Source organism: Onychomys torridus, chromosome 4, assembly GCF_903995425.1.
Source record: "Onychomys torridus chromosome 4, mOncTor1.1, whole genome shotgun sequence".
Classification (NCBI taxonomy): domain Eukaryota; kingdom Metazoa; phylum Chordata; class Mammalia; order Rodentia; family Cricetidae; genus Onychomys; species Onychomys torridus.
In genome coordinates, this window is record NC_050446.1 from 123,235,624 (window position 1) to 123,262,658 (window position 27,035).

The following is a 27,035-nucleotide window of genomic DNA, read 5'->3' on the forward strand; positions in this document are numbered from 1 at the left end:
AGCACTCACATGTCGCATTCCAACAGAAGCAGTGTGGCTCTTGTCCTAAGACACTTATTGGGTAAAGAACACATGAAATAACATGACAATACCTTAACATGTGCAAAAATCGAAACCATGTTTGTGCAACACACTCATTGTCCATTTCTGGAGGGATCAGATTGGCATCTTCATCAGGAACTTTAAACGGAGGAAATGAAGGGCCGTATGTAAAGCGGAGCAATCTGTAAAACAGAGCCACACACCACTAAGTCCATTTCTCTTTCAGGTTCTTGTTTTGTTTTTCTTTTGATGGTATGGAGAATTGAACCTAGCTCCAACGTTCTAGGCAAGCACTCTACCACTGAGCTATTTTAATTTAATTCAATTCCAGCCCATTATAATTTTTTATTTTGAGATAAGATCTCACTCATTTGCAGAAGCTAGCCATGAACTTCTAATCCTACTGTCTCTTCCTGATGAACAAAGGGATAGTCCTATACCATTAGGTCCAGCTACCAAGTCCATTATTAACAAAATTAAACATATATCCAACTGTTATATGAGAAAATAGATTAAACATACCTTAGCAAAGTAAAACAGCTGTATGAAAACCCTGATTTGTAAAACTGATAAACTGCAAGGGATGTCCAGCTTTTAAAAGATGATTTAAACTTTTATCTGAAATATTCACACTATTTACGTTAACTTATTATTTATATTACTTGCAAGTAATAAATTATGTATGTTTGTTATTGTACCTCTATAATTACATCATTAAACATGGAAGTAGTACATAAATTATTTCTTTCCTGTTGTTTTGTTTAGATGGTAGTGGCTTTTGTGTTTGTCTGTTTTGAGATAGGGTCTTACTATGTAGCTCTGGTTGGCATGGAACCCACTATGTAGACCAGGCTGGACTCAAACTCAAGAGATCTGCCTGCTCCTTCCTCCTGAATGCTGGGATTAAAGGTGTGTGCTATCACACTCAGCTTTCTATTATTTAAAAAAAACTGATAACACTATAAATCCTTCAATAAACTAAGGTATAATTTATTCAGAACAACTTCACATGAAGTTCAGAATTTAGTATTTATATGTTTAGAATACAGTAAATTTTCTGATGTACCATAAAAGCTAACTGAATTCAACAACTTAGTTATTTACCTAATAGTAATATTCTACATGTACTAGTACTTTTCAAAACCATTTGACTCAATTACTCTGTATCTAAGAATTTTATCTTAATAAAACACCAAAATATATATAAAACTGTATGAAGTATTCCTTCAACAAAATTTCTAAAGTTAAAAAAAACTCAAAACAGCATATTTATCAAAATAGAAATTATTAAATTATCTGACTATAAAGCTAACTAAAAATGCAACCTCAAAAATTATTTACAAATAAATACAGGTAATTAAAATGACTCGAGTAGGGCATCAAATAAAAAAAAAGGTTACAATACTATCATAAACTGGTTTTTTTTGTTTTGTTTTGTTTTTAATAATTTATCTGTTTTTATTTATATGCACTGGTGTTTTATCTACATGTATCTCAAATATGTCTGTTTGAGAACGTTGGATCCCTTGGAACTGGAGTTACAGACAGTTGTGAGTTGCCATGTGGGTATGGGGAATTGAACCCAGTCCTTTGGAAAAGCAGCCAGTGCTCTTAACTGCTAAGCCATCTCTCCAGCACCATTTTGTTTTTAATAAAAGGAAACTAGATAGGGGAACATTACATTAAAAAACATTTCTGTACATTTAAAAACTTTTTTATTTTGGGTTTTTTGTTTGTTTATTTTTTTTAAACACAGGATTTCACTGTGTAGCTTTGGAGCCTGTCCTGGAACTCACTCTGTAGACCAGGCTGACCTTGAACTCACAGAGATCTGCCTGCCTCTGCCTCCCGAGTACTGGAATTAAAGGCACGCACCAGCACTGCCTGGCTTAAAAACATTTTTAAGTGATGGGATGTTTCTTTCACTCTACATTTTCCAACTTTTCTATTATCAGTACATATGGCTTTTGCATCGAAACTAATTAAAAGACACAGTATTAGCCATCACTATGACATACCACAATGTAGAAGTCAGAGAAAACTCTGGAATCTGTTCTCTCCTTTCACCTTTTACATGGGTTTTGGGGATTAAACTCAGGTTGTGAGGCTTGGCAAGTGCCTATACCATGAGACATCTACCTGAGTTCTTTATTTCTTTTAAATTGGCTTAGTCTATAAAGTACAATAATCATAGATCCAGGCTTTTCAAAATACATTTCATCAACCCCATAAAGACACAGAACCAGAGAAGAGTTGCCCCAAGGTCAGAGGGATGAGGAAGACAATGACCTACCTGGAAGTGAGTGCACAGATGACCTTGCTCCACTGCTCCACCACTGCAGGGTGGTGCCTCCAGTTAGCCACCATCTCCTTGGCTGTCTTCCAATAAGGAGGTGTTGGGAAGCACCGGGTACAAGCTAGTAACCAAACTTCAAAGAGAACACCAATCAGCTTCTCTGCTAGATTCTCAGCAATGCCACCTAGCCAATGAAAAGAAACATATCTTTGGCATACTCATTTTTAAAACAGACTCTTCCATTTTGTATTTGGGAAACTGATAAAAGATTAAATAGCTGTAATGTTAATATCAATTTTTCTAATAACTAAATTGAGAAGCTTAGGAGCAAGCTCCTATGGAGGAATCACAGAGAACATCAATGATTACTTGTTGAGAATTTTCAAACTGTCCTGCTAATTTTTTAGTGCAGAACTTAAGGTTCCAGCTAAGGGAAAAGGAAAAGGAGAAAAGAACAGAAAAAGGAGAAAGGAAAAGATGAATGCCAACAATAAGTGACCACTAGAAGTCACCTTCCATGCCAAGCAGTTCACACATGCCCTCACCTAATCTTCTCATTTATTTCTGCAGGACAGGTATTTGTAAATACCTATTAGCTTTTTGTTTAAAGACACGGTCCTGAAATATAACTCAAGTTAACCTGGAACTTAACTATGTGGCAAAGGGTAACCCCAAACTTCCAATCTTTCTGCTTCCACCTCTCCAGTGCTGGGGTTATAGGTGTAAGCCACCATGCCAGTATGTCCCCATTCCATACAGCTAATGAAAAATGAATCAGAGCAAATACCAAGGTCTTCCTGACTCCAAAGTTTGCAACAAAATGCTCCAGGTACTTAAAGCTGCCCCTGAGTGGAGAAAGACAAAAGGAAAGCTAAGCTATGGCACCAGGCAAGGGCAAACTTTAAACAGAATGCAGAGCTGTCCTTCTAGTCAAAGTCCTGAATTAGGACTAGAAGGAAAAGTAATTAGAATGCACCTAACAAACAAGCAAAAATCAAAGTTCCAATAATAAAGAGCCCAAAGAGGGGAGGGGGGGGGGGGAGTTGCCTGACTCACACTTCTGAGATCAGTCACTGGCATGGGGAACCAATAGCAGAGAGCCAATGAATCAGTGCTGTGACTGGCAAGCTACTGTCAATACCAGATCATATTCCTATCCATTCTTTTCCCACATTACAATTCCTTGATTCCTTCTAAACATTTCCTTGGTCACTGCATCTATCTGACAACACAAGCACTAACTTATCTTAGTAGAGAGAATATAAAGAGAATAAGAACAACAGAACCTGGAACTCGAATATCAACTTATAGTTTATGTATACTCTGCTTTAATGTACAAAGCAGAGCTTCTGAAATGCTGCAAAACTACATACAACTAGAGGCTTTTAATGGCTAGCTAATAAATGTCATGCTTTCAAACCAAACACCTTAAGACTTTGGAGGTTCTATTTGCCAAACAAGATGTTTTCTGGGCTGGGAGTAAAGCTCAGTCTCAGTGGTTAAGTGCTTGTCCAGCAAGGACAAGGCTCTGGGCCATTTCTTTACCTCAGGGGACAAAAACAAAAACAAAAGGCATCTCACTAGCATCACTATCAAGCATTTAGACTCTACTTTGATAAGAACTTTTTCATCTAGTACATTATCTGTAGAACCTAATTTAGCATTTTCTGTTCCTATAGAGGCTCCATACTCCTGCACAAAACAAGCTGTTGTTCCTATCCTTCTCCAATATGCTTAGTTACAAATCCTTCTCTACGTTAGCAAAATAATCACTGAAGGTAACATAGCCTAGACACATACATACTATGTCTCTTTTTTTTTCAAGACAGAGTTTCTCTGTGTAGCCATGGCTGTCCTGGAACTGGATTTGTAGACCAGGCTGCCCTGAAACTCAGAGATCTACCTGCCTCTGCCTCCCAAGTGCTAGGATTAAAGGTGTGTGCCACCAAACCCAACCCATATTGTGTCTTTCCAGTATAAACTGGTAACTTGGGTTTGTCAACAATCTTACCGAAATTTAAAAATTCCACTGATTCTATCACTCACTGAGTTTAAATGTGAACTATATTTTGAGTACAGAAATACAAGGGGGAAAACTTCATTAACAAACCTTGAACAGTTGGTGGGGCCAGAAGTATGTCATTAATTTGCAGAAGAAACAACAGTAAGACTTCCCAGGTTTCCCGAGCCATGATGGATGACTCACGGGCCAGTTTCTGAATGGCTCTCAGAACCTGTAAGCATAGTCGGATCTGACTGGAGCCCTGTTCCTGTCTGAAGAAGACAGACAGATATCACTGACAGGCCTGGAAGAGAGACAGCAACAGCCAAAGAACAGGAAACTTACTGACGCAGAACAGTGGTCCAATGACATTACCTAAGCATCAGTGGGCAGGCAGGGCTAAGCACAACCCTCCTCAGCGTACAAGTCTCCCCCACTATTCAGTTCAGCACCCTGAGATCTCTATCTACCTCTCCTGTGAGAAACTAGCTTCTGTGAGAAAGAGAAAACTAGAAGGTAGACTTCACCTCTGGATTTCCTTTTTGAAATGTGTCTGGCACATAAAAGCAGGTAATCAACTAGTTCCTGCTAGATGAGAGCATACCTAGTTACCTTTGCTCTTCACCCTGGAGCAGAAAAGCCCTTATATTCTTTTCAATTTTCTGAAACACACATTTACAAGAACTCTTCAAGCTTTTACAGTTCTCACAGTCACCTGAAAGCTGACATCTGTTACAAGGCCCAATGGAATGTCCAAAATTGACAAGGCATGTCAGCATTTCCTCGAAGAGGACCTGCTACTATTGCTCTAATAAAACACAGGCATTCCAAAGGGACCTTAGACAACAGCTGCAAAATTCTCTTTAGTTACTAGGACATTTTTGCTCTTTAAGAGAAGACTTGCTAAGTGGAGTGGTGCACCTCTTCAATATCAGCACTTGGGAGGCAGAGGCAAGTGGATCTCGATGAGTTCAAGGCCAGCCTGGTCTAGAGAGCGAGTACTAGGACAGCCAGAGCTAGACACAGTAAGACCCTGTCTTGACAGGGGGCAAGAAGAGGAGGAAGACGACAGCGACTATTCCACAAAATGGGGCAGAAAAGAAAGCTAGAAATCCAGGACCTAGCTCTTGCCTCACTTCCCAAGACAGCTTTAATGACTGGTGAGCTGGCCTCCAGTTTTCTCATAATAAACCCAACGCAATACTGATGTAAACGCTGAAGTCAAGTTTCTATAAATTGAGACTTGACACAAAGAGCTGGAGTGTCCTGAAAAAATGTCAGCAAGTCATCTACTCCCCAAACTCCCGAAAACTGGACCCTACCTTGAAGTTGCAGACAAATGACACAACTAAATAACTAAATCTTCCCTAGAGAAGTCAAAGCTGGGCCAGAGAGATGGCTCAATAGGCAAGATCATTCACTGCAGGTCCATCATAGAAGGACCTAAGCTCGAACCCCCAGGACCTAAGTTTGACTCCCTAGCACCCACATAAAAAGCTGTGCATGGCTGTGCATAGCTGAAACCCCAATATTGTGGAGTGGAGACAGTGGATTCTGGAAGCTCACTAGTCAGGCAACTTAGCTGAAGTGGCAAGCTTCTGATTCTCAAAAGGCTGTCGCAATGCAGTAAGGCACAGAGCAATAGGAGAGGACACCAATTTCCTCCTCTGACCTCTGGAAGTGGGTGCACCCACGCTCATGCATGCATCACACAGACACACACATGGAGAAGGAGGTGTCCATCCCACATTCATCTAGAGGGGAAGCTAGTTACAAACTGCCTTAGACAACTTGACTAACACTTACCTTTGTAGTACTCTGTTTTTTATGTATTTATTGTTATATGGGCATTCTGCCTGCAGGTATGTCTGTGTACCAGGTATGTACATTGCCCACAGAGGCCAGAAGAACACATTAGATCCCCTAGACTAGAGTTCCAGATGGTTGTGAGCCACCATGTGGAATGCTAGGAATCAAACCCAGGTCCTCTAGAAGAACAGCCAGTGTACTTAACTGCTGAGCCATCTCCCCAGTTGCCTCTGTAAGTAAAGTTCTTGTTTCTTTAAATTTAGGAATCTATGGCCACTTTTCTGGTCTACCACAGAGCTGAGGACTTGCAACACCATATGGCCTGTAATATAGGAAACATTTACTAGCTTGCTTTAAAAAAAAAAAATATTGTGGACCACTGCTTTAGGAGACATGTACACATGGATAGGGGGAGGGGACAGGAAGATATTGCTTTTTGAGACAGGGTTTCTCTGTGTAACCCTGGCTGTCCCCTGGAACTCTCTCTGTACACCAGTGTAGACCAGGCAAACTCACTGAGATCTGCCTGCCTGTGCCTCCTGAGTGCTGGGATTAAAGACCTGTGCTACCATGCCTGGCTGATACTCCATTTCTTATAGTGCAGTGTATCTAAGCAATTAAAAGTCCAATCAACTTCAACAGATAGTACACTCTTCACTCGATTATGAAAAAATATCAGACTAATGGGCAAGAGAAAGTCATATTTATTTAATCTCTAGCAAAAGGTAAAGGCAGTTTCCTCTATTTTGAGTCAGTTTGATATAAAAACAACTAATTAAGTAAGCTCTGATGACATTTGATGAACTATTTAAATTTCAACTCAAACTTCTTGAAGATTAGATCAGAAGTCCCAATATATAGCATTAACAATATTCACCTAATCTTCATATACTATCACTGGCCAAGAGAACTCTAACACTTAAATTCACTGACCTGTATACACACACACACACACACACACACACACACACACACACACACACACACACTCACTCTCTCTCTCTCTCTCTCTCTCTCTCTCTTTCTCTCTTCTGAGGAACAAGCTAATTATCAAATAGTAAAAAAATTACAGTCATACTTTTCAAGAGAGAAAAGTAAAAACAAAAGCACAATTTATTCAAATGCCATTACTTATTTTTTCAGTGATACAAACTGAGCATTAAAAGATGGTAAAGGGAAAGAGATGAAAGAGATATAGTGAACTTTCAAACAAGATCATTTCATACACACAGGAAAAAAATAATATAAATCAATCTTCTGACATGGCAAGAAAAATTAAAACTATACCATTTTAGAGACATGGTTTTCATTTAAGATCAACAAACATTTAATCTGTACCTAAGGCCAGTACTGCATTATACTTAGTGTAGATGCCCCCAAATACAGAAAGCTAGCTGAGTTCCTGTCTTCAAGTTGGTTAGATGGAAAATGAAACAGAACAAGTTAGAGGATATGGAACAAAACAATGAGAGATAAGAGAGTAAAATGGGAAGTACCAAGCAAATTCCAAGGAGGTGTGATCACAGAGGGTCTGTATGGTCATATAAGACTTCTAAGACAGACTTTACTAGAAACCAGGAAGACTAAGTTAGACAGCCAAGCAATAGACAGGGGAGAAAAAAAATGACATAAGGACAAGTGAAGACAGGAAAGAGCCTTGAGGGGACTTAGGGGAATGTTTTATGAGTCTGACTGAAGAGCAAGACTCATACAAACTTAGCAGTGGCTAGTAAAGTAAGGCCAGAAGGCCCTAGATGGCACTTTGCATGGGGGATATCTGACCCATAAAACAGAGTTCTACAGACCTCTCTTTTTCAATTTGGATTTTCTAAAACAAAAACTTCCTTCTAAATTTACAAAGCTAAAAATTTAAAGAGCTGGTTTTTGAGTAATTCAAAGTCCTTCACCATCAGACAGACTGAAAGCTCTAGCAAAAACTTTTCCATGAGGAGACGAGCCCCATGGCCTCTTTCACAAACACAAAACAGCCGAAAACACTCTCATGAACTGGTGGGGAACTACTGCTTTTTTCTTCCACACATGCGTTTCTCTGTTTCTCAAAGATCTGCCATAAGGATACATACATTTCTCGGTGATGCTAAGGATGGAAGCCATAGCTCTTGGGTATACAGGTAAAAGGCTGGCTAAGCTATAGCATTAGACTCAGAGTGTAACATTCCGTTGTTGTTGTTGTTGTTGTTGTTGTTTGTATGTTTTTTGAGACAGGGTCTCTGTATATAGCCCAGGCAATCCTAGAACTCACTATATAGACCAGGCTAGCCTCATGAGTCTTAGGATTAAATGCATGAGCTACCACATAGGGCTGGAATGTAAAATTCTTAAAAATCAGGAAAAAATATTAAGTAAGATAAATAACTTACATTTTGGCATTTAACACCTTTGCCTCAGAAGATGGAGAAGGAATTAACAACAAACTTTCAAGGGTGATCTTTTGGTTTACCATAAACGTCTGAAACTCTAGTTTGCTCACCAGGTGTTGGGGCACACAGGTTTAATCCCAGCATTTGGGAGGCATAAGCATGTAAATCTCTATGAGTTCAAGGCCAGCCTGGCCTACATACTGAATTTCAGGCCAGTGATATATATACAGTGAGACTTTAAAAAAATATATCCAATTTCTTTATTTCTTCTTCTTCTTTTTAGTTAGGTTGCTTTTTTAAAGGAGATTTTAAGTTTTATTTCAAACTTAACTTTTACACTTGTGTATGTGGGGGGTGAACATATTCATGCCACGTCACTCATGTGAAAGGCTACTGGCGGCAGTCAGTTCTCTCCTTCTTCCATGTAGACTCCAAGAACTGAACTCAGGTCATCAGGCTTGGTAACAAGCATCTTTACCCCTGATCTATCTCACTGGTCTTTTTGAGTTTCTTTGAGACAGGGTCACATGATATATTCAGGTTTGCCTTCAACTCCTTCTATAGAGAAAGCTGTCTTCAACTCCTGATCTTGACTCCACCTCTAAAGTAATGAGATTATAGGTATGAGCCACCATGCCTGACCTGTTTGCTTAATTCTATGCCTTTATACTCTACAGGATAATTTTAAGGTAAGAACAATTCTGTTGAGTGTACATGGAGACAAGAATTATGATATACAAAAATATACACAAATTGAGTGGGTTTTTTTTTAATATTTAATTAGTGTGCATGTGTGTATACTCCACAAGTATACTCCTCTCCTTCCACCATATAAGTCCCATTGACCAAACTCTGATCAATGAATGGTTTAGTGGCTATACCTTTAACCACTGAGCCATCATGCAAGGGTCCCCTTCCCCCCAAAAAAAGTTTAACAAGGGAAGGAAATATGTCACCATCACCATATTTTAATATCCAACATCTACAAAGTTCAGAAACAAGGCCAAATAGTATTTAAAATAAAGATACATCTATTAAAAAATTGTGGCAGGTCCAAGAGTGGTAGAACACCCCTGTAATCTCAGAACTCAAAAGGCTAAGACAGGAGGATTATAAATTTGGGTCAACATAGGCTACATAGAAAGTTCAAGACCAGTCTGGGCTACACAATGAGATGCTATCTCAAAAGACAAACAAAAACCAATTGGCAAATATTATATAATCCTGTAAGCCTATCTCTTTTAGTCATATTAATAGAATCTATAAGTGAATGAATAATGTTCAAAGAACTAACAAAATCAGCTTCTATATTTAATAAAGTAACATTTATAAATACTTTATTATGATCTTGATAATGACTAGATAGGTATAACTTACCTTGGTACAAAAAGATTTTGTAGGTGTTTTAAAATACTTTGAACATATAGATTAGGCTCTTTAGTAACTGGTAATGGAATAGAATCTTTGGGCAATACCAAAGCCATAATCCAATCTGTATATACATCAACACAATATTTTACAGTCTCTCCATCCAATGGAAGGGTCAGTCCATAGCAAATTACTTCCATGGTCCATTTTACCTAAGCAAAAGAAAAAATTCACAAAGATTATAGATCTTTATCTGTATTTCATTAGACTAATTTAAAATATAACCTCTCCTAATACCCAGATGCTTTAAGTTGAAGATACAGTCATCTCAACATACACAACAAATTTACTCTAGACACATACTTTCTATGTATTTATTAGACAGATTCATGTATTTGCCATGCAAATTTCAAGAGAAATTAAATTCATTATTTTTAAATATTAAGCCTATGCATGCTTTTACCCTTTCAATATCATTTCCATTCACTCTGTGAAATGATTCTTTCAATTTTCTACAGATACCAGAAATATAAAAATAGAAAATGTAGCATTTTTCATCTGCTTAACTTGAATATGTAAATATGTATCATTTAAGAAATCAAATATATAAATTCAATTACATTCCATCTTTAGATTATGCAATAGGAACAAATGACAGGAAGGAAGATGAATCGTTCAACTTATACAACTTGTTTTCTCTGTCAAAAAAATCTAACACTAAAAAGGACAGACAAGAATACATACAGGTGAAGAGGGACTGAATGGGTAAGGTCTGAACTAGGCATCTAGCCGCACTTAATCTGACCACCTGAAATACTTATTTGTGCTGTGAGAAATAAGATGCTAAGAGAAAGGAAAAATCTCCCAATTTGGAAAAGAAAATGAAACTATATTTTTAGGCACCAAAGCCTAGAAAGTTGAAGTGAATTCTAGACAAAAATATGGGACAAATACTAAGCAGATGATCAGTAAACACTTAACAAAAGGAATGTATGATCACTGACAACCAGGCTGCTCAAAAAGACCACATCAAGCCAGATAAATTTCAGGCCTTTACTAATAGTCTTATTTTGAAGACATCAACAACTGTATAATCATTGCAGTTAAAACAGTACCTTCATAAATGTCACCACAAAAACCCTGGCATAACAGGGTAAACTGGCCTGATTTCATACATCAGAAAAATAAAATTTAGCATGTTTAAGTAATTCAGCCCACCACTGGTTTATAAATAGTGAAGCTGAAGACGAACCTTGTCTTCCAATGAGAAACACGAACCCAGTTTTCCAACTACAAGTTTTGAAGTGTCTCACCAATCCATTAACGGGTGTTTCTGGCATAGGGGTATCCAATGGGCTGCAGAATGGCCAGATTTATAAGTGGCCAAAATACCACCCAAGACAGTAACAGGATGAAGGTTCTGAAATTATATGGGGAAATGATGCCACTGGCTTACCAAAGGCCACACCAAGTTCCAGTTGTCTGCTGTTTTGTGGTGCTAGGAATTAAAGCCAGGGCCCTAAGCACAGCAGGGAAGCACTCTACTCACAAGCTATACCACCAGCCTACCCTGACAAAATTTTTATTTGATTGGTGCTGCATGCCTATAACCCCAGCACTCGTGATGCTAAAGCAGGGAGATCTCAAGCTCAAGGCAGCCTGAGCTACACACTGAGTCCAAGTTAGACTGAACTAAACAGAAAGATCCGATCTCAAAATAATAATAATAATAATAATAATAATAATAATAATAATAAATAATGGGTAATCGTGTGTAAATATCATGAAGACAAAAAGGACAGACAGCTTTCGAGATAGAATTCAGGATTCAAAAATACTTTAAAGGCTTGCTAAATTTGAATCTGATGAGATAAATACATATATGGAGGTAGAGGATAGGAGGAACTGGAACAGGATCTTGCTAGATGGCCCTGGCTATCTGACACTCAGGATTCTCTTTCCAAAGCCTGCCAAAGGCTGAGACTTCAGACTATACCAAGCTTATATTAAATGTCTTTGGCTCAAAAACAACTACAAAAGGCTCAAGGTAGGCAATTTACGGTTAGCAGTGATAAGTACTGAAAGAAACTGTAACCACGGTGAAACTGGCAAATTCAGAGCAGAGTGTTGGATGTTAAGCCACATATGAGAACACGTGTAGACGTGTTCATATATACATGGGTATATGCATGTGTACCTATGCCTGCATGTAGAAGCCAAAGGTGTAGCATGAATCTTAAAGGGTCTTATTAATAAAAACAAACCCAGTGCCAGTTATTGGGGTGAATGCTGGAAGATCAACAGCTACCTCATCTTGCCAAGTCAGCTGATCCTGTTTCCTCAGACTGGAAGCCTATGAGTCCTCATCCAGAATGAATCTCAGGTGAACTGCTGCTAAAAACCTAAAAGCTTAACCAGGCTCTAGTTCCTGGTCCTTATGCTTTATATACCTTTCTGCTTCCTGCCACCACTTTCTAGGATTAAAGGCATGTGTCACCATGCCTGGCTGTTTTCAGTGTGGCTTTGAACTCACAGAGATCTGGATAGATCTTTGCCTTTGGAATGCTAGGATTAAAGGTGTGTGTGCCACCATTTTCTGGCCTCTATATCTAGTGGCTTTCTGTTCTCTGACCCCAGATAAGTTTATTAGTGTGCACAATATATTGGGGAACACAATATCACCATACAGAGGTCTGCATCAGATGTTACTGCTCAGGTGCTGTCCACCTTGTTTGTTGAGACAAGGTGTGTCACTGACCTGGGGCTTGCCTTTAGCCTAGGCTGGCTGGCCAGTGAGCCCCAGGAACCCTCCTGTCTTTTCAACCCCAGTGCTGGAATGAAAGTGATTAAAGTTCATGCCACTATGCTGGTTTTTTGTTTGTTTGTATTTACATGGTTCCCCATCCCCCACCTCCGGCGTGGCAGGGTCCCACTATGTACCCCTGGCTGGCCTAGAACTTTCTATGTAGACCAGACTGGCCTCAAACTCAAAGATCTGCAAGCCTCTGCCTCTGGCATGCTGTAATTAAAATTAAAAGTGTGTGCCACCATGCCCAGCTTGCATGGGTTCTAAGAATTAAACTTAGATCTCTATGCTCCACAGCAAGCAGTTTACCAACAAAGAGCTCAAGTCCAAGGCAGTCTGAGCTACACAGTCATCTCCCCAGCCCGAGAAAGGAATCTGAAAAGGAGCTATAGGTTCCTAATAATTAGATGAAAGAAAAAAGACAAGTTATCTTTGGCAATAATGTCAAAGCAGTTTAAAGGGAAAGTACCTATGATGGCTCAGTGGGTAAAACCATCTGCTGCTCATCTGTAGCCTGAGTTTGGTTCTGAGGACCAAAAGTGGGAGAAATGACTTCTACAAGCTGTCCTCTGATCTCCACATAGTCACCAAGGCACAGATGGCCCCCTGCCCCACATGCCTCCCCTCACAATAATAAATAAAATTTGAAAAACAGTACCTTCTCATCATCCCCTGAAGGTAGTAAAGACAATAACCGAGGGCTACACTAGAGCACTTTCTATCTACATGACATTTCATCTAAGAAGGCAGCAAGGGATCATAACTAAAGTCAGAGCAGAGTGTCAGGGCTTATGAGGATCCTCAGAGGAAGGTAGGGTACTCTAACAAGAAAACTACAAAGACTGAAGGATTTCAATCTTTGGCCATTGCAGGATAAACAACCTGCCTCTGGAGCTGAAGGCTTTAGTTTCAGCTAAGTCTGATATTCCATGAATGATCAAAAGTAAGAAGAGCTAGGTTGGCATGCTACCTCATCCCTGTAATCCCAACACTTGAGAGGCTGAGACTGGAGAATGACTGTAAGTGCCGGCTTGCCGGGCCCCCCACCACCACCCCCCACCCCACCCCCTGGGTAAGCAAGCCTATGGAGCATTTTCTTAATTAGTGATTGATGGGGGAGGGCCACTTCTGGGCTCGTGATTCTGGGTTCTGTAAGGAAGCAGGCAGAGCTAGCCACAATGAGCAGCCCAGTAAGCAGCATTCTTCCATGGCATCTGCATCAGCTCCTGCCTCCAGGTTCCTGCCCTATTTGAGTTCCTACCTTGGTTTTCCTCAATGGACTGTGGCACTGGATACCCAAGACAAACTCTTTCCTCCTCAGGCTGATTTTGGTCATGGTGTTCCATCACAACAATAGTATCCCTAACCAGACAGAGATTTCAAATAGAAACAGACATCTGAAGACTGGGCCTAGTGCATGTCACACATGGAGAACTAGGTGTAGCCAATGAGAAGTGTCAGCAGCAAAAAGGTACAACCCTTCTTTATATCGCCCATGGGCCCCAAGCCCCAGCATACAACCCAAATAAGATAAAAGCTAAAACTCTCACTACATCAGGCAGCAATCCATTAAAAAGTCAGCATAGTAACAGTGCATACTGCTCCTACAGAGAACCCAAGTTTGATTCCCATCAACCATGTCCTATTTAGCTTACAACTGTCCCTAACTCCAGCTGCAGAGGGAACCAACAGCACTGGCTTCCACAGGCACCTGCATTCATGTGCACATACTCACACAGAGACTTACGTACATATACAAAATTAAAAATAATAAAATAAATAAACCTTTGTTAAAATATAACATGCGCCAGATGGCGGTGGCACACGCCTTTAATCCCAGCACTCGGGAGGCAGAGCCAGGCGGATCTCTGTGAGTTTGAGGCCAGCCTGATCTACAGAGTGAGATCCAGGATAGGCACCAAAAAACTAAAATAGTAATAATAATAATAATAATAATAAACAATTTTAACTATTACTTTTTAAAAGGTCAACACTAAATACAATTTTTAGTAAACAATTCATATTTTCTTCATACAATAGAATGAAATGAAGAAACACTTACTTCTTTGTCAGTTTTTAACAAACTCTCACTACCAGCCACTGAAGAGGTACCTAATGCCTGCCCAAGAGGACGGACCACTGCATTCGCCACCTCTCTCCCAACACTCTCTGGATAGCTATGTAGCACACTGGTATGGCCTTGATCATTCTGAATCACCAAATGCAGTGACCGCCACTCAGAGTACATTGTGCCACTAAAGTACTATCCAAACGGCACCTGGAAAGACAAAACAGACATGCATGTCAAATTATGCTTATTGCTAATACAAAAAAAGTAAAAGATTTATACTAGACAACATAATAATATGGACTAAAACACACTGATTCTAAAAAAATATTGTTTCAGAAAAATAAAAAATGTATCTAGAGGGGCTGAAGAGATGGCTCAGAGGTTAGGAGGGCTTACTGCTCTTCTAGAGGACCTGAGTTCAATTCTCAGCACCTGTAATCAGGTGGCTCACTTCCTGTAACTCCAGTTCAAGGAAATCCAATCTCCTCTTCTGGCCTCCACAAGCACCCACATTTCCATGTACATACCTCACACAGACACACACAAGTATGTATAATTAAATATAAATAAATTGTAAAACATATCTAAATGTTTTGAGCTATTGTGAGATCAGGTGACAAGATGGACCCTGAAAGGTAGTTGTATGAGCACCTAAACTACAGAGCCACTCTGCTTCTGAGTGAATTCAAGGCCAGCCTAGGCAATTTAGTAAGACCCTGTCTCAAAAACAAATGTTTTTTAAATAAAAGGAGAGACTGAGAATATACACCAGTGACAGAATATTTGCCTGGAATGCTCAAGACCCTAGATTCAAAACATTAGTACTGGAAAGAAAACTAACACAAAAGCCCTCAGACTCCCTGAAGCAAACTTGAGGAAGAGGCCATTATGCAAAGAAATGGAAAGATAAGATCCAGAAGCCCCATAGGTGAGGACTTCTCCCCTTCAACAGTCCTAAGACAGAAAACAAATGGGAGTGCACTACGGGGCTAAGGGAGATTTATGTGTACACAGTCTCTCAGGTTTTCCTTCAATGTTCTTCACAAATACACATCTACTTCCACAAATAATGTAAGAAAGACTGTCTTTCAGATGTGCAGTTGGGTGGGCATTGTCTATTCAGAATAGTGTCACCCATCCCTCTGCCTCTTACCATCTTCCCACCTCCTCTTCTGCACAGCTCCTAGATCCCTGAGTGGAGCAGTTTGATGAAGACATACCATTTTGAACTGAGTGTTCCAAAACTCACTCTCTACACATTGTGCAGTTGTGGGTCTCTATCTCCAATTGACAACAGCTTGTAAAGGAAAAATCAGTTTTCTCCAATGCAGTCTCATTGGATATATAAACTACATTTAAGGGGAGGCCCAACGTCCAACACAAAAACAAAGCCAATGACATCTGTGTGGACCGTTTTGGTCTCATATTGCTTTGTCTGGCATTTTTTTATCTTACTGGTCTTTTGCTTGTATATTACAATTTTGGATATTGTGTTTTTATGGGTTTCATTTGTGTATCTATATGTTTCTTACTTTCTCATTTTGTTTTGGGGTTTTTTATTCTGGTTGGTCTCCCCCATCCTTTTTCTTTTCTTTTTTTTTTTCTTTTTCTTTTTTTGGTTTTTAGAGACAGGGTCTATCGGTATAGTTCTGACTGTCCTGGAACTCTGTAGCCCAGGCTGGCTTTGAACTCACAGAGCTCCACCTGCCTCTGCCTCCCCAGTATGAAGACTAAAGGCATGTGCCACCACTGCCCGGCTTATTTGTCTTTTTTCTTTGCCTGTTTATTTTCTAAAGAGAAAAAAAAAGAGGTGTAGAGTTGAGTGGGTGGGGAGGTGAGGATCTGGAAGGAGATGGTGGAGGGGAAACCATGATCAGAATATACTGTATGAATTTTCAATTTAAAAAAATACATTCTTATGTCATTAAAATGAACTAATATTTTCTTTGTCATGTACTATGCCAAAAACATGATTTAATTTCAGTAGCGTTACAGGATTATTTTAAAACTGCAAAGAGAATCTCCCCATCATTCATATTAAAATTTTTATTAGCTAGTCTACGTATCTGTCCTTTTATGTAAAATTCATGGACTTTTTCTAATTAAAAAAAGTATAATTAAAACTTGCTAGAAATCTAATTGAAATTGCCTACACACTATGCTGGGGATCAAACCCGGGGCTTTGCACATGTTAGGCAACTCTTCTACCACTGAGTCACAACTCTAGTCCTTGAAATTGCTCAGATTATTTTGTTTGCCAGTGTCCCACAATCCCTGCCTCCATACTACAGCTTCAAAGGACTACTGGTCACTGCCTGAGCACACCAATTCTACCATACTCTGTAGAACTGTTTTTTGCTACTTCTACTGACTGATCATTTTGACCCACCTTATAAAGTTTCATTCTTCAAAGTTCAGCTCAGATACCAACCATCCTTTTGCTAAAACTTTTACTCCTAAAACCAGCTCCTCCCCATTCTGAGTGCCTATTAGTCTGTTTACGGAACTTCACATTCAAATACTCAATACTTGTGTATAAGTTCTCCACCAAGGCTACTTCAGTCTTCAGTAGAAACTCCAACTCCTAACATACAGTGGATATGGGATATTTGAGAATGCCAAGGTTTGCTGTACCAGTGAAGAAAGAGGTGAGTGGGTATCTATTTTACTAAAGTATGCCCAAAGATGTTTTTATTTATTTATATTTTATGTATGAGTGCTCGGCACGTGTAACTGCATGCCAGAAGAGGGCATCATATCCTATTACAGATGGTTGTGAGCCACCATGTGGTTGCTGGGAATTGAACTCAGGACCTCTGGGAGAGCAGCCAGTGCTTTTAACCATTGAGCCATCTCTCCATCCCCCCCAAATTTTATACTGTCATATACAAATAAGTGAAAATGTCTGTTTCAAGCTAAGTTATTAGTAAAACTACATCAGTCTCCAAATGTCAAAAAAATAGTTAAAATTTAAATTGATATTATAAATTATTATTAGAGAGAACAAAAGTTTTAAGACAACTTTTTATTTAAAAAAAGTTACACTAGCTATCAAATCTAATATACACATAAGAATTATCCATGGCACTTTGGCTGGAAAATGCAGTTTCCTGGTCCTCAACTTTAGAAATAATGATTCCATAGGTTTTAGGCTAGAGCATGGGGACATTTATTATTATTATTATTATAGATTTATTTATCATTATTTTATACACATGGTTCTTTTGCCTATGTCTGTCTGTTCACCTAGTGCATGCAATGCCCATAGAGGCCAGAAGGAGGTGTCAGGTTCTCTGCAACTAGAATTACAAATGGTTATTAGCAGCTCTGTGGTGGTAAGAACTGAACCCAGGTCCTCTACAAAAGAAACAAGTGCTCTTAACCTGAGCCATCTCTCCTGTCCCTAAAAAGTTACTTGTCCCCTATGTCTGAGTATCCTTACCTATAAAAAGGAATACTCATGGGATAATAGTGGGCTTCACTGGTGTTGCAAGAATTCAAGAATCATATACACGTTATATTTAGGTATTGTCCTAGTTAATAGTAAAGAACCAGTAAATGATAGTTATTAAGTGTAGAAAACCATATATTATGATAACAACTAAGCAAACATGTATAACTCCAGATTAGAAATATGAAAGACAAATGAAGGTAGTACTATTAGTACAATTTGATGCAATAAATTTATACTAATATTTCAGAGAATTGATAAAAATGTCAACATCCTGATTACTTGTGATCATTCAGTCACTGGCAAAAATCACCAAGTTAACTGTTATTTACCATCTATTACATACAATGAACCATGATAACACCATTTAAATGACTAAGAGATGTGGTTCCTGTTTTCAATTAGGTTACAGTTTAACATACAATAACTATGATGCAAATTGTAACATTAAGGTGCTAAATGGAAAAAATTATAAGCAACTATAAAAATTCAGGGGAAAGATTACTTTTGATTCAAGAGAGTGAATGAAAACAGGGTAGATTCAAGGTAAAAGGATATGGGCATAAATTGGACACTATTACAAGAAAATTCGGTGGATAAGAATGAGAGTAAAAAAGAGCAACCATAAAGGACAAGACATAAAACAGGGAGCAGAGTATAATGAATAAAGAACAGAGTATAATGGCAGGCAGACACCTGGAATTCCAACACTTGAAAGGCCAAGGCAAAGACTGCAAGTTCAAAGCTACCATAGGCTACACAGTAAGATTCTTTTGTTAAAAAACTAAAAAAGAAAAACAAAAAGTAAACAGGACCAGCGAGATGGCTCAGCAGTTAAAAACACTGCTCTTCTAGGGACCTGAGTTCAAACACCAACACCCACATCAGGTGGGTCACAACTGCCTGAACTCAAACTCCAGGGATCTAATATGTTTTTCTGCCTTCCCTGGGTACCTGCATACCTATGGCATACTATATATAACTCAGACAGACAGACAGACAGACAGACAGACAGACAGACAGACAGACACACACACACACACACACACACACACACATACACACACATTCTTTCTAATGTTTTAAAACAAATTCACATCAAGAGCAAGATGCTCAAAGTGGAAGGTGTCCTGTTGTAGAAGGTAACAGGATTTTTTGTTTGTTTTTGTTTTCAAGATAGGGCTTCTCTGTGTATCCCTGGCTGTCCTGGAACTCACGCTGTACTGAATATTGGCCTCAAACTCAGAGATATGACTGCCCCTGTCTCCTGAGTACTGGGGTTAAAGGCATGTACCACCACCACAGACCAGGATTTTTTTTCTTTTTAAGGGATAGATTGGTGGTACATGCCTTTAATCTCAACACCAGGGAGATGGAGGCTAACCCATCTTTGTAAATTCAGGCCAGTCTAGTCTACATGATGAGTTCTAGGCTAGAAGTGAGACCCTGCCTCAAAAACAATTTTTTTTTTAAAGTAAGCAATGCCCAATTTTGAAAGACTTTAAGCTAGAATTGGAGATTTGTAATTAATTAAATAAAAACTGGAGGTAAGGCTTTTGAGATGACTCAGCAAGGCACTTCCTATGAAGACTGAGCAAGCTCAATCATAGGATCCACACAGTGAAAGGAAAGAACAGACTCCTGCAAATTATCTTCTAACCAAATTGCACAATGGCGTACATTCACTCAATTAAAAAATAAAAACAAAAGACTCGGGTCAGACTATGTCCACATGAACTAAAACTTTCCAACAAGAGAAAAGTGCAAGTACATCCAATTGCAGACATGGGATTCAGAAAATTAAATCAAAAGCCACCCTCCAAAGATATACCCTGGAGGCCCAGCTCATCAGCCCCTTCTGAAACATCATCAGTCATTCATGTACAATGTTCTAGAAGAACTCTACACACCTATCTATCAGAACCAGTGGATGTATACAGGGACTGAACAGCCATCTGGGAAGCAGTCAATGAATCCACTGCCGAATACCAGTATAGAGATATTCCAGGGGTTCAAGCCTGACATATCCCTTTATACAGGATTAGACATGATTAGAGTGTGCAGCTGTGGGGAGTTGTGCTGGTAGACTGAAGGGCATCAAGTGACCCAAAAGTCTATAACTTGTTCCCTTCTCCAACTCCCTCCTATCCAGTTAAGTTTACTTTACCTCAGGAATGATGCGACAGGACTGAACTTCCATAAAGCAATTTGATGGAAGTGTCCAAGACAAGCAGGAAATCAGCAAACTTCAATGTCACTAATATACTGGGTAGGACAGTCGCTGTAGCTCATGAGACAATGAAGGTAACTGAAGACAGATGATGACCTCCTCCTATAGTCTATCTGCTATCAACCTCAGCTACTAGCAGTCTTGTCTCAACCTTCAAGTGTTCTAGAAGCAAGCACTATGGGAAGAAGATACGGTGCACTCTGCGGATCCCTAGTTTCCTTCTCAACTCCACATGGATCCTTTTCCAAGCATCTTCTCTAAAGGTTGTCATCTTATGACTTTGTGCTGCTTACCAGCTCACAGTTTATAAACACTCCACAGTAACAATTAAGTCCAGTCTAAATGACAATAACCAAAGCAATCAATACAGTGGTGACCCACAAAGACCACAGCCGAGTACTAGTCACCTCAACTGACTCAAGCAATAGTCATCACATGTATTCTATACAGCAAACACGGTGAGTTCCACAATAATAATCAAACTATTCCCAAGGAGCTTCAAATCAAACAATAAAGAACAATTGTTTGCAAACTTTCTGAAGTAAATCTAGACATCAGTTATGTCACTGAGCAAATACTATTAAACACCTGTATGCATCAGGTTGTCCTAGGATTTAGGTATGAAGATGTAAACAGAACACAATGGCTGTCCAAAACAAAGTTTTATAATGATGAAGACAGAAATCAATGAGACATCATCATACAATAGCATTTAATATGACCAATGAAGTGATCAGCTGTAAGGCAGCAGATTAGAACTACCAGAGATCTTGACTTAATAATGTGCCTTTGTGTAACTGTAATTGACCAATTTCCAAAAGAACTTTCACATGTTACTTCATTTTATTCCAACAACTACCCTAGATGCTTAAATTAGAAGACCCACTAGCCATTAAAAAGCAGACAAAGATTATGACTTGCTCAGGGTCATATTAAGTAATTGCAATGTTGGGACAAGAAAATCTACCTCTTGCCTCAAGGTCCAACACTTCTGACTCTGTGACTCACCATATGACCTTGGACAAGTCACTTTACATTTATTTTTTGGTCTCCCTGTCTCACTGTGTGCCTATCTAAAGTGCCTATCAGTGCCTATCTAGAGCAACTAGGGAGAAGGATCAAATAAAGCAGCCTAAGTCAACACACTTCAGGACATACAAATAAAGGTACATGTTAAGCTATGCCTGTTTCTCTGGAGAAAAACTGGGTACAGGGAGGGTACCAACGTGCTGAGTAAATAGTTACTGGACAGAAGCACCACATTTCTTAATTCTGTTGTGGTCTCAATGATTTCACAAGGCAAACATCTATCAAGCTGGCACTTAAAAAAAAAAAAAAAAAAAAAAAGGAATGGACTCACCTATGCACCAGAATGTAACTGCTAAGGATCCTATCAAACACTTGAATTACAAGAGAGAGACAGGTTCTGCCTGCATTTCTTCCCAAAGATGAAAACAGATGGGTTTTGCTAGTCTATGAAAGAAAATGTGAATACATTGCCTGCTAACAGCCAGCATCCTTAACAACTATCATCTGTCTCTAGCCTGATAGTCCCAGTGTCATATCTACTGGCATGGGTAACTATAAATTTAGAGCTCAGTTCCTTTATTGCATTTAAAGTGTTTAGTAAGCACACAGAACTAGTAAACAGTGTATTGGACTGATCAGACATGACAGATAATTCTACTTCACAAGGATGCTTAAGATACTATACTTTTACATTTATTACAATTCTAACTATAGAACTTCTTAAGACAGAAGCTATGTCTTATACTCAGTACCTCCAGTTTATACAACAAAATGCATATCACATACTAAACATTCCCTACACTTCTAATTGGTTAACTTAAAATACAGCACTTTTGGGGTTGGGGATTTAGCTCAGCGGTAGAGTGTTTGCCTAGCAAGCGAAGGCCCTGGGTTCGGTCCTCAGCTCCGGCAAAATATATATATACATACAGCACTCTTCCCATCCCCAATTTTCTCTCAACAAAAAGAGCATCTCACATGAGGGGCAACAGAGATGATATGGAAGATAACATTGAGTCTAGAGGGAGAAGGCCCATTTTTCAGTTCTGGGTGTGCCAGAAGCTCACCATAGAGCTGTAGGCATGATAATTCACCTATAAAAAATTAAAATTAAACTATGCAGACATTAACTTTAAAACTTCATCTTGGGAGAGGGAAGTCAGACAGGCTCTCACTATATTACCCAGGCTGGCCTCAAAGTTGCCCCAATCCTCCTATTTTAGCTGAGATTACAGGTTTATGCAGAATGTCCAGTTTAAAACTATCTTACACCACAAGAAATCATTCATTCTGTCTAAAAGACCTTTGTCTGTGTCAAGAACATACCAACAGGTACCTCAAATTAGACAGAGTTCTTGTCAAAGTCCTAGGTTATTGTGATTAGAACTACTTCTGATCACTAACTGAGAATGTGAACATTTTCACCCATACACTAGAAGTCAACTAAAATTTAAACCTCAAGCTTAAAAAAACTGAGTTTCAGCCGGGCAGTGGCGACACACATCTTTAATCCCAGCTCAGGAGGCAGAGCCAGGCGGATCTCTGTGAGTTCCAGGCCAGCCTGGTCTACAGAGCAAGTTCCATGACAAACTCTAAAGCTACACAGAGAAACCCTATCTCAAGAGAGAAGAAAAACAAAACAAAACAAAACAAAAACCTGAGTTTCTTCCATGTGCCAGGACAAGAACTGGATACTCTGTCCATATCTGATCAGAGAAACAAGGGCAAGTTTCTTGAGCAGCTGAATTTAACACCTTTTGTCCCATTACCTTCTACAGTAGCCTCAGCCTAAAAACCAAGTAAACAGTACATAAGTGAGACGAGAAAACCTCCCCCTAACAGTATTATACTGTAAAAAATTGTTTTATGAAACATGTATTTTTATTCAATCTTCACATTTAACTGGAGGAAAAAAATCTCATCTAGGCAGACCTACAATTCCAGCTACTCAGGAAGCTGAGCCAGGAAGATCTTAAATTCAAGGCCTGTTTGGACTACAGACTAAGTTCAAGGTCAACCCAGGAAGCTTGGTATGACCTTGTTTCAAAGTAAAAAATACAGCCAGGTATGGTGGCACATGCCTTTAATCCCTTGGGAGGCAGAGGCAGACAAATCTCTGGACACCCTGGTCTACACTGCCATTTCTAGGTCAGCCAGGCTACATGTATATAATAGGAATGGAAACACAGTGGTAGAGCATTGTGTAGAAGGCCCTGGGTTCAACACCTAGTATCAACATAAGAAGTGGAGGAGGGGGAATCTTCATTGTCAACAACGCTCTTCATAATGACCTTCCTATAATATTTAACCTCCTTACTTGTATAAACTTTATATGGCTTAAAGGGGACCCAGATTTAATTCCCAGCATCCAAATGGAAGCTCACAACTCTGTAACTTCAGTTTCAGAGGATCTGACACCCTCTTCTGGCCTCTGCAAGCACCAGGCATCCAACTGGTGCACATATATGCATGCAGGCAAAACACCCATACTCTTAAAAATAAATTTTAAAAAGGGGACCCAAAACAGATGCAATGTGAATTATTGCCTTGACTTCCTTTAAAGTTGGTAAACATGTGCAGCAATGGCAGTTCAGACATTATGTAATAAAATTACACCAAGTTTGTCAGTTGCTGATACTAAGGTTTTACGCTGTCTCCCACTGAATGGGATGAACTATAACTGAGAATTATCCCATCTGCTTGTGTTTATACATACTCATAAGGCAATAGCTTTTAGATGACACTTCTTTCAGACGGACAAGGAAAGAACACATGCAAAACCCTAGTGGCAATAAAAAGTCTCCCACTATAGAAACGACAGTCTGAGATGAAGTTAACATTAAAACCCACCCAATGTTTTTGTTTTGTTTTTGTGTGTGGGGTAGGTGAGTGGAGTTTGTTTGTTTGAGGCAGGTCTACACTTGCTATGTAGACCAGGCTGGCCCGCCTCCTGAGTGCTGGGATTAGTGTGTGTCACCTCACTCAGATAAACTAATGTTGTTGGAACAGCCACACATAGTGCCGTGCCATGGATAAGAATTCAACATTTTATTCATCTGCTGAATAAATGAATAAAACCTAGAGTATTCCTAAGGAAAAAAAGAACAAAACTCCAATGCTAAGAACATCAAGTATCTCTTACAAAAATAGAAACAGACGTCTCTGCAGCAGGAGGGCTATCTGTCACATAAAGGGACTAAATGAGTATTGTATTCAAAACAGGTTTGTCAGCCTCTACTCCAAGAAATAGTGACCAAGAAGGCATGGTCCCTGCCTGAAAGCCCATCAAAATCTCAAAGAAGAGCTAGAACTATGAGACACACACACACACACACACACACACACACACACACACACATCCGTGTGATAGTACCAAAGGCTGATAGGAGAAATGAAGGTAGTCAGGGGTCAGGGGAGGGGCAGAAGGCATCTTGAAGGGAATGTTGAGAGCTAGGCAGCAGACAGAAATAATTATGTGTATGAGAGAAAGAAGTGTATGTGCTTGGGTAGAGTGCTGAGAAAGCATGAGGAATTGCCTTGGAGAAAGAACAGTATACGCAAAAGCCCAGAGGCAAGAGAAACCATAACCACGAGTACTGTATATTAAGGAAAATTTGCAAACCAAAAGTTTTTGAGGGGACTTATACTCTTTAAAAAAAAAAGCTCAGCTGACTAAGAATTCATAATTACTTCTCACCCTCAAGGAGGCAAACCTACCAAAGGAGTGGTAGTCAATGGACCTAAGGACAAGCTCTCTAGTGGCATAGAGCTACCATCCTAGCACTCGGGAGGCTGAGGCAGAGAAAAGGAGAGTTCCAGCAATAGAACGAAAGCACGCTGGGGGGAGGGGAGTGACAATATGAATCTCTGCCAATGGAGCCCGCATTTTTAACAAGCATCCTCCTGAACACCTCAACTGGAGAGACACTCACGAACCTCTGGGATGAAGATCACCTACATTCACAGTTGCCAAACCTTACAACACCCCAGAACCACTAGGAGATCTCCGGAAAGATACTGGTATTTGCCCCCCCCTCCACCTCCCGCCCTCTAGGCATGGTAGTTTAACTAGTTTGAGGTGCTGTGGTACTTGGAATCTTTTCAAAACTCCCCCAAGTGATTTTACCGTGCATCAAAGTTGGAGATGCTATGACCTAATTGTTAAGAACCTGGACTGGACTGTCAAGGCTACTAGAGTTCAAATTACCCAGCTCTATGACCTTGGGCACCGAAGGCGCCCGATCGCTCTGGGCCTCGCCTGCCTGGTCGGTAGAATGGGGTAACAGTCCTGCCATGCAGGGTAGTCAAGTTCCCCGTCTAGCCTGGGCCTGGCCGACAGCACGCGCTTGCTAAAGGTGGCTGTTTACTCTCCCCCGAGCGTCACCGTGCCCCCGGCAGCAGCATCCTCACCGGACGGCAGCAACTCCACCAGCCCCACCGCCGACCGCATTCTCCTCGGAGTTGCCGCCGCCACTCCAGACCCGCCCCTGTCCCCAGGCTGCCAGGGGCGCGCGCGGCCAGTCCGACCCTCCAGGGTCCGCTCCCACCCGGCCGACTGCGCTCCCGCGCCCGGTGCGTCCGCTTCAGAACCCAGAAAGGAGCTTGCCACGGCCCGGCTCCGGGAGCACCGCAGGGCGAGAGGGCCCCCGCCTCGGTGGCCGCCGAGGGAAAAAAAAAAAAAGAAGAAGAAAAAAAAAAACAGCGAGAGGGGAGGGTCCGGCCGGCGGCCGCCGCGTACCTGAGGCGACGGGCGGGGCCCGCATCGCTGGGCGGGCGCACCGCGGGCCGCACTCGGCCTGCCGCCTCACGCGACCCGCGCCATCGGGCCCGCGCTGCCACCGCCCAGGCCGGCCCTCCTCCGGCGGTCAGTCCGTCCACCCGTCGGTGACTCTCACGGGGCGCCCGGGGGACGACGAAGACCGGTCTCTCGGCCGGCCGGCTGGGCTCCGTTCAAGCAACTTCCGACTGCCAGGGGCGGTGGCGTCAAATAATTCCCCCGCCGAAGGGACCACCGCGCCTGCGCGGCGCGACTGACCCGAGACTTCTGAGGGAGCCGACCGGGCGGCGTCAAATAAATCTCGAAGCCAGGAGCCGGAAGCTGCGCGTGCGCAGCCGTCCCAGAGGTCCGCGCGAAGCGCGGCTCTCCACCCCCTCCCTTTCGGACTCCAGTGGAGGAGGAGCAGTGAAGTGACGGGCCAGTTGCCTCATCGCGGTGCCAGCTTAGGAGGCAACCTGGCTTCTGCTTGTTCACAGTGCGCAAGAGTTAGGGTCTTCTCTGTGAAAAGTCGGCTGCCATTCAGGCTCAAGGAGTATCTCGCGTGCCAGCATTGTAGCTCTTCTCTTGCTCAGCCCCTTATTACATGGGCGCAGCATTATAATGAGCAATGCCCTCGCCAGGCCTGGTGTGCGTTAAAAGGATGAATCAGACTTAAGATGCAGAACCTGTCATCGACCAGTTGAATCCATCCTAGGAGATAAGATATTTATAGCGAGAGATACAAGTTTGAGCACCTGCAACGTCCGGTTTCGCCAACAGTACCACTTTCAATA

General features: G+C 40.7%; 1 protein-coding gene across 12 annotated transcripts in view; it reads right to left on the reverse strand.

Annotated features, from left to right (window-relative positions):
- Window positions 1-26,528, reverse strand: part of Ralgapb (Ral GTPase activating protein non-catalytic subunit beta) — a 90,789-nt gene extending 64,261 nt beyond the window's left edge. For 5 of the 12 annotated variants that reach the window (XM_036183189.1, XM_036183193.1, XM_036183191.1 and 2 more), the window contains exons 1-6: window positions 26,224-26,527; window positions 14,767-14,982; window positions 9,908-10,110; window positions 4,449-4,612; window positions 2,336-2,522; window positions 93-224 (exon numbers count right to left, since the gene is read on the reverse strand). In XM_036183189.1, coding sequence (XP_036039082.1) covers window positions 93-224; window positions 2,336-2,522; window positions 4,449-4,612; window positions 9,908-10,110; window positions 14,767-14,952 — 872 coding nt within the window. In that variant the 5' untranslated portion in view covers window positions 14,953-14,982; window positions 26,224-26,527. Of the gene's footprint in view, window positions 1-92; window positions 225-2,335; window positions 2,523-4,448; window positions 4,613-9,907; window positions 10,111-14,766; window positions 14,983-25,895; window positions 26,022-26,223 lie in introns of those variants that run through there. The other 7 variants (XM_036183186.1, XM_036183184.1, XM_036183185.1 and 4 more) reach the window with 3 other exon arrangements.
- Window positions 26,529-27,035: the final 507 nt, after the last annotated feature.